The sequence below is a fragment of the Papaver somniferum genome, unplaced genomic scaffold (genome assembly GCF_003573695.1).
Source record: "Papaver somniferum cultivar HN1 unplaced genomic scaffold, ASM357369v1 unplaced-scaffold_117, whole genome shotgun sequence".
Classification (NCBI taxonomy): Eukaryota; Viridiplantae; Streptophyta; class Magnoliopsida; order Ranunculales; family Papaveraceae; genus Papaver; species Papaver somniferum.
Window position 1 is genome coordinate 4,097,687 of NW_020620714.1, and position 9,080 is coordinate 4,106,766.

General features: G+C 36.9%; 1 protein-coding gene and 1 pseudogene across 1 annotated transcript; both read right to left on the reverse strand.

The window, feature by feature from the left end:
* Positions 1-319: 319 nt before the first annotated feature.
* On the reverse strand, positions 320-3,522 carry LOC113330143 (annotated as a pseudogene).
* Positions 3,523-5,697: 2,175 nt separating this feature from the next.
* Positions 5,698-8,577, reverse strand: LOC113329651. The gene is made up of 7 exons (XM_026576503.1): positions 8,206-8,577; positions 7,915-8,046; positions 7,242-7,459; positions 6,990-7,073; positions 6,609-6,932; positions 6,421-6,520; positions 5,698-6,339 (listed from the first exon to the last, which is right to left on the reverse strand). The coding sequence occupies exons 1-7, from the start codon at positions 8,575-8,577 to the stop codon at positions 5,698-5,700; spliced, it is 1,872 nt and encodes a 623-aa protein (XP_026432288.1).
* Positions 8,578-9,080: the final 503 nt, after the last annotated feature.

The window sequence follows — 9,080 nt, forward strand, 5'->3', positions numbered from 1 at the left end:
CATGGCCGTAAATCTAAAACCGTGTCTATATGGTACTCAATATTTTTTTTGTAGTGAAGCATTTTTACTATCACCATGGCCATAGGATCCTTATAGACACACAATTTAGTTATATGTGGCTAAAGTTTACCTTAAAATCACGTGAATTTTATTATAGCCGTGGTCTTTGTCATCAATTGGACACGCAAAATTCATTTTATCATGGTCAATTCATGAGTTGTAGTTACCTAAGAGCCACATTAATTTTTCTTAACCATGACCATCTCTATCATTTGGACACACGGAAAATAATTTAGCATGGCCAATACACGACTTGTAGTTGAACCAAAATAACTTTTATTATTAATCATATGATAAACGTCTCAATATCTTATCAATTGTGCAATAACTTTAAGATAACAAAATTTCAAAGGGAGATTTGCAAGTTTAAACATCAAAATTCTACGGTCCTCGACTATTTCTCTTAATAATTAGGCTGCAGTCTTGAGTCTCTTGCTGGATCTCCTAGACTTCAGTTCCCCACTCTTCGAATCTAAAGGTTCTTTCTCTTCTTAGTGTTCAGGTCAGCATCATGTTCATCAGGGTCTGAAAGTGGCTGGTTCTGCAGCAAGCAAGTGGATGTATAAGAAAACAAACCATGCTAAGCAATTATGCTCAGGATGCATAAGAAAATAGCTTAAATGTTCTCCGTTTACAATCTTAATACAACAACAAGGTATAAAAACATTATAATAATGATACATCGACTTGTCCTACAGTACTTTCTTACAGATATAACACAGACAAAAAATGATCGTTTCACATGCCTTCTCAGTTTGGCCTTGTGGTGCCCCAAACACATCACTGAATATAGCATCTGAAGATTCTGAACCAAATTTTATGGTACTGGAAGAGGCTTGTTTTGATTCTAGCAAGTGGCTGAAATCAATAGATAAACTCTCTGATGAGAAGTCATCAGCATGTAAATGAAAAGGAAAGAATCCAAAGAAAATTAAACCTATAGAATTATAGTTAAAATCTACAACATCACCAATGTCACAAAAAAGAAATTAGTCATACCTGTTAAACCACAACTATTGTCATGGATATATTCAGCTGAACCAATTATATGAGGGAGAGAATTGGATGCTAACCAACTCTGGAAACATTTGGCAAAAGAAACAAACACAGGTAACAGGTTACGAGCTTTAGCTGACCTGGCTCAAATATTGAATTATGAGGGAAATGCCATAACTTTGTATGAGATTAGCTAGCAAAAGAATTATAAGATGATACTATATCTTTATATCAGATAAAGAAAACTTAATACATGTTATTGAGAGGGCCTTCCGTACCATTAGATATTATGAAGCATGTGGTTCTGATTGAAGTAATTCAGTTGGCTGCATACCAGCTAGTGGAAGTGTCAGATAAAAGTAAATCAAAATGTTTTTACCTGCATCACAAATTGACTATTTCTAAGCAATTCTTCTTATGTCAAACATTGGATCACTTGGACTAGTGAACTAAACCAAATATATCTTATCCTACTTCGCACTTATAAGAGTAGACATACAATGATCTATAATGTCTAACAGATGCATCTAGAACACTGACAAAACCAAGATAAATAACACAACCATCTCATATAACAAGAGTTACATTTAGTTTTCTTGAAATAAAAAAGAGTACAGCTACTTCTGAAATAAAAAAGAGTACAGTTACATTTAATGTCTAACAGTAGCCACATTAGTTAAGATACTGGGATGCTGATGACAATAAGGATAAAAGACCATATTTAAACTATGCAGGATTTCTGGCAGAAACAAAACAAAAAAAAAAAAAGAAGGAAGTTGACCTTGATAGGCTTGGGGTCGCAGGAAACAACGAATCCAGCGATTTCAGTGATCCTCTGTTCAGATGGAGAGAAAAAATTATAAGTCCAACTATAGTAAAGAAACATAAACAGTCTAACATGAGTAAAAATAAAGATTAAACTTAACATTTGCAGATTGATGTACTAATTACCTCAAGAATGTAGCGAGCCACCATATCTCATCACCAGCAGAGATACCAACAGCAGGGCCAACTTGGAATTCCCACTGTATAAAAAAAATAATCAGGCTTCAATTTTCCAAATTGTTCAAGAAGAAACACGCAAAACAGGTGAAACCCATCTGGCCGAATAGAAAAAGCTGATAAAACTAAAACGAAATCCACCTGTCCGGGCATAACTTCTCCATTGATTCCACTGATGTTAATTCCTGCATAGAGACAGGCTTCGTAATGGGCATCAACAATGTCACGTCTGAATGCCTTGTCTGCACCAGTATCACAGTAGTATGGTCCCTGGTAACCAATCAACAAAATTTCAGTTAAAAAAGCTGGAAAAAATAAAAAAGCAAAAGAGCAAAGTTAAAAGCATTCCCATAGTAAATTTGTCGGATGCAAATTTGATGCACAGTTAGCAGAAAATACAGCAATAACTTAAAAGGATCATACTACAAGTTTCATAACAAATTGAATTCCCAATTAACCGAAATTCAAATAACAATCAACCAAACTATGATAAATACATTTTGAACAACATCCAATAGAACCTTAACATCATAGCATGATATTATCCACAAGTAAGATTAAAACTGTTTTTGGAAATATCGGATACCAAGTGCTGCCAAAACATAAAAAGCAGAAACACGACACAAAAACCCTCAAACATAGCATCGATTTATTACCTGTGGTCTAGGAAATTTATATTGCACAAAAACCCTCAAAACAACAGCTAACATCTTCAGTATCTCTCCTCAAATACATTCAGTAATCCACCAGATTCTCTGTTTCAGTCCTACAATTTCCCTACACATTCATATAAACCAAATTCAACTCATCCTTGCAATCAACAGCATACAAGTGCCTCAATTAACCCAAAGATGCACCACCAACATCTTCAGTTCCTCCTTAGAGTTTTTCTTCACTGGAACCCTAACCTCAAGCTCATGTTCTAACTGCATCTGAGATTCAGAAACCATTAAAACCCTTTGAACATCACCTCTTTACTGCCAGATCCATTAATTTATCCAGAACATCACCACCAACTCCTCCACCTAGTACTAGCACCACCAGCAAGAAAAACTGCAATATCAAATCTCCACCTTTACATAGTTAGGCCACGGCACCAGCAGAACTATCATCTGTTCACCAAATCAAACCCAATTTCTCCACATCAATTTCTTGCTTCAAACCCCCATCAAGATAAACTGATAAACTGAAGAACAAATTAGGGTTTCACTGAAATTTGGTTGAAAAAATTGGTTCGATTTGGTTGAAGAAATAATAGGGTTTTACTGAAATTTGGTTGAAGAAACTTGATTGAAAGAATTTGGCGTTCGATTTTGACTTTTAATTGAAACATTTTGAAGAGCTCTTGAGATTTGGTTTCGTTTCTTCATCGATGAGGATGTAGGGTTTCTGATTTGCTTCGAACTGAAACTGGGTTTTTTTTCTGAGGGAGGCGCAAGGTTAGAGCGATTAGAGACGAAGAGATGTGAGACAAAGTGAGAGCAAAGTGAGAGCAATTTCGTTGATGTTTTATATAAAAAACTTTAACGGTGATAAAAGGTGGTCATACATATTAGGGATATTTTTGTACGTTAGAGCTTTGACTAGGGATGTCATACATATCAAGGAAAGTGTGTTTTCTTTATGTTTTCTCTTTGTATTTTTGTACTTTCTCTTTGTGTTTCCGGTTTGAATTTCGACTGGTCATATAGGTCATGAAGTAACTTTATTTCACATTGGTAAATTCACTGGTTTGAATTTCGACTGGTCAGACTTCAAACTTAGCAGGATACATCATCGAAATCGATAAATATGAAGCTCAATGTCGATTCAAACTTCAAATGTGGTATAACGACATACAAACTATGAACCAAGAAGATACGGGAGGGTTCTGACTTCAAATTTAGCAGGATACATCATCGAAATCGATAAATATGAAACTTAGGTGTTGATTCAAACCTGGCCGGGAGTTGACTACTATAAGTCGGAAACTTAGTAAAAACGATGAATCCAACCATTCGTAGGTAAGATTCCATCGAGACATTTTTCAAAACCTTAAACAAACCCTTTTTTGGCGACTTCGAGAAAAAAAATGGCTCCGAGATCGAAACCTTAAACAAACCCTTTTCTAGGCCAAATGCTCCTAGTATGCTTAATTTTCAAGCAACATATGCTAGGGTAATGTTTATGCATGTTCACTGCAATAAAGAAACCTCAAGCTCTGGTGTATAGAAGGATACATTACAAGTGATTGTGGCTTCCAAGGTAATTGCAATACAGCGGGTGCAGCCGGGTGTTTTGTGAAAATAAAACACGTATAATGGAGTTCTGTTGTGTTACTTTCTCCCAGAATTCCCGATATATAACCATGCCAAAATTCAAAATAGTAAACCATATCTTAAACTTTTCATACAAATCTAGAAGGGACTGCAAATGACAGGAGCCATCTGTGAGACCAACCAAAACTATTTAACTTATCAATTCACAAAAGCTTGTATATTTTTAGCCAATATATTTAATGAAAAAATTTAGATCTACAACCAATATTTTTTATTTACCTCTTTCCAAAAGAAAAAAACAAAAATATTACATCAAATTTATTTTGGAGCCAGCCACTCCAAAACTACGATTGCAGTAGGAATGCATTTCTTTTGCTCTTTATATAACAAGACAAAACAATCCCATAATCAAATTCTTGATGTTTTAGATGCAGAGTTCGTGTCCTACAATTCGAGTGTCAAACTTATAGAGGAATCTGATGGCATAAAAATGACTTCGTCAAAGCTCAGGGACAATGTAGAGTGTTGAATAGCCACAACGAACCTGCAACAGGAAAATAGGGTTCTGAGTTCAAAAAAAACAAGGAAGAAAGAACGAGGGCACAACAATTAATACAAGGTGTCAGCCCAACTCAACATAAATTGTGGTCAAGACTTCTTACAAAGAGGACTTTCACGAGATATGGGAAAAACCCTGTCAAGTATGGTATTCAAAACGGTTGAGGATTAAATTGGAACAAGGAAAATGAGATTAAAATTCACTATTCTTCAAAGGATACACAATACAAACTCCTCACACAAGCAAGTGAACCTCTCCATGCAATTCACTTAGGAAAAAGCATCAGTCCGCCCCCAAATGCTTTCACCATAAAATTGAGAACCATAAGACCTTTAGCACCATCATTTTAAATGTTTTTTTTTGTGGTTAATGAACTGGAGTTTCCATCATATATCTACAGGGTTACGAATCTAATTTGGGTACTTGGAATTCAATTTCACCATATGCTTTGAGTAATGTTATGAAGTGTATAAAAGATTTCTGAAATACAAGTACAACATGTAGTTATAGTGCATGTGCCCATAAATATATTCAAGCAATATGACAAAAACATACCAACTCTCATTCTCTTGGATATCTATTTAAAAGTGACCAGAGTAGCAAGTTGTAAAGTACAGTAGTAGCAATTTCAATTGAAGTTCCATATGAGACACGGATAAAATGATGTTATTCATTTTACAAAGAATAAAGCACGCAAACATACAGAAAGCATGCTAAGGAACAGGATTAAACATAAGTTCCATCTTATCGTTCTTTCAATATCATGTCACTAACCGAATAACCACAGATTAAAGGAAATAAAGCGATACCTGCGGGAGTGTGTCATTTTGGCTTGCGTATAAGTAAACCTCGGCAGTCAGTTCGGAAGTAATCATTTCGGGATTCTTTACCCAAGTCTTGTGGATCTACAGACGGCAAGATATTATCATTCGCAGAAAAGATTACTGTACTGAATTCCTCATCGTTGCCATCGTCATCTCTATAATTTTTGGGAGGTGTCACAAAAACAATAGACTTTTTCTTATCTAACTGGTCTTTGACATAAAATACCTGCTTAGCTTGTGAGGCTAAAATAAAAGGATCATTTTTGTATCCCAACATAGTAAGGTCAACAATCTTGTAGCCAAGAGCATCTCTTTTGACCCCACGTTTATTATCAACCCAATTGCACTTGAACAGATGAACTTTTCTTTCACAGTAATCTAACTCCCATATCTCTTGCAAGACACCATAATAAGAGGCTTTACCATATGTAACATCATCATCTCTAGATATGTGCATGTCATTTGCTGCAACGCTAACCCCACTATTCTGGTGAATTCTACCATCACGGGATCTTGTGCGGAATAGATATCCATTGATGCGATATACAGTGTATTTCGTTACCTCGTAGTGCGGGCCGTGTGATATCCATCTTAAGTTCTCTGAGATACTTTCTCTGTCGTCTGCCAACTCTTTTTCAACCTGAAATTCATTATTAGGATGAACCTTGAGTTTAAAGGAATATAACACATCAAACAAGACACTTTTTCTATGACCTATTACCTCATTTTTTAACCAAGCGCCAAAAGTGTTAGAGTGCTCTTTCTCTAGCCATGCTCGCTTTTTAGTAGAATAGTTAGTTTCCAAATATAGCTTGTGTCGGCTGGTATGTACAATAACCAAATGTTATTATACTTTGTACAAAAAAAAAACAGGAAAAAAAACAGGAAAAAAAACAAATTAATACTTACTCTATGTAAGGCTCAATTTCAGGCGTGTTCTGCATTACATAGAAATGTGCTTGTCTCAACTGTTCAGGGGTAACTATACACGGCTCTTCAGCTGATAACGGTTCTCCCTCCTGAGATGTATTATGCCTATCTAGTGGAATACCAATTGTCCTGATGCTTTTATGGTACTCACAATATATCTCAATCGTCTCTTCTGCAACATTCTCTTCGGCAATGCATCCACAAGGTTGATTCTTGTTTCGCACATGCCCCTTTATAACCTTCATACACCTTTCGAAAGGATACATCCATCGAAAGCAAACCGGACCGCATAACTTCACTTCCCTGGTAAGATGTACAGTTAAATGAATCATGATGTCAAAGAAGGATGGAAGAAAATACTTCTCTAGTAAGCATAACGTCACACAGAGATCCTCTTGCAATTTATCTAGCTCTTCCACCATGATTTCTTTGGCAGATATTGATCTGAAAAAGAAACAAAACCTGATAATAGCATATCTCACAGGTGTAGGCATAATTGATCGAATAGCGACGGGCAAAAATTGTTGCATAAGCATATGGTAATCATGTGATTTGAGTCCGATCAGCTTACGCTCTTTTAGGTTCACAAGGGTGGAAAAATCCGAACAATACCCTTCTGGAACTCTTAACTCGGATAGTGTCTCCAAGAATATGTCTTTTTCTTCCGTAGTTAATGTATAACATGCTGCGGGAAGTATCGTTCCTTTGTCATCTGTCTTAGGGTGTAACTCCGATTTTAACCCCAAACGCACCAAATCCTTTCTGGCGTTTAATCCATCTTTTGTATTCCCGTTGTGCAGCAACGTTCCAACAAGACTTTGTCCCACATTCTTTTCGACATGCATGAAATCAATACAATGTTGGACATCATTATAGCGCCAATATCTAAGTAGTCGCTGCCATATGTTGTACTTGCTCCAGTAAGTGGTTTCCCTGCCTTCCTCTTCCTCACCTGACCTATCGACTTCTTTTGATATTTTTCTGATGCGCTCAATTTTCGTTTTTCCGATGCGCTTCATCTTTCCACCTTTTCCAGGTGTAGCCTGCACGTCTTCCCCTTGAGTATTCGTCCCCTTCTTTCCCCATGAATTCTTTATACATTTTACCTCCTCCTATATTTCTTCCCCGGTCATTGGTTCTGGAGCAGTCTCCCACTCTTGTTTTCCGCCAAATGCCCCCTTCTGCCTTCTGAACGGATGCTCATAGGGTAAAAATCTTCTATAACCAACATAAACATTCTTGTTTGAGTCATGAAGCCTAATACTGTGCGTTTTTTTCGACACACCACACAACCATGATATCCAGCGTAGCGACAACCACATAGTGTACCAAGAGCAGGATAATCGTTTATCGTCCACAAAACAACTGCACGTAGAGTAAACATTTCTTGGGCATATGCATCCCATGTTCTCTTTCCCTTCTCAAATAAGAATTGAAAATCTTTAACAAGAGGTTCTAAAAAGACATCGATGTTGTTTCCTGGCGCACCATCTATAAGTAACGACAACATGATGAACTTTCTCTTCATACACAGCCCCGGTGGAAGGTTGTAAATCACAACCAAAACTGGCCATACACTGTGATGTTTGGTGCCTGTGTTTACATCAACTCCATCAGCCGAAACAGCTAACCGCAGATTTCTTGGATCACCTTTAATTTCTGGGAAATTGTTATCTATCTCTCTCCAAGCATGTGAGTCTGCCGGATGACGTAAAACACCGTCTTTGTTTCTAGTGGTATCGTGCCATATCAAATCTTTGTGTGTGCTTCGATTGAAACAGCCGCTGAAATCTTGGGATGATGTCGAAGTACCACAATACCTTTGCTGGAACATTCTCGTAAACTTTACCATCCCTGTCAACTTTCCATCTGGGTGCTTTACAAGTAGGACACACTTTTTCATCCTTGTACTCATTCCAATAAAGAATGCAGTTGTTGATACATGCATGTATCTTTGTGTACCCTGAACCCATTGATTTCAATATTTTTTTGCCTGATATGTACTCCTCGCCATTAAATTACCTTCTTTGGGAAGCATGTCCTTTAACAAGGGTAACAATTCATTAAAAAACATGTCTGATGCACCGTGCTTACTCTTCAACTTAAACAACTGCACAATTGCAGACAACTTTGTGAAGTTGGGACATCCTTCGTATAAGGGCTTTTCAGCATTTTCAAGTAACTTTTTAAACTTTATAGGGTCATCTGCGAACTCTTCTGCAGCCTGCATCATATCTATAGTGTCTGGAGCATCAGTGGGAGTTCCCATTCCAAAATCTTCGTCTGGAGCATCAGTGGGAGTTCCCATTTCAAATTCAGCGTGCATACCATTGTTGACGTTAACTGGCTTACTACTAGTTATTGCCTCATCCTTTTCCCCATGCTTATTCCAAATAGTATACGTTTGATCGATTCCATTTACGAATAAATGATCTTCTACGTCGCCAACGG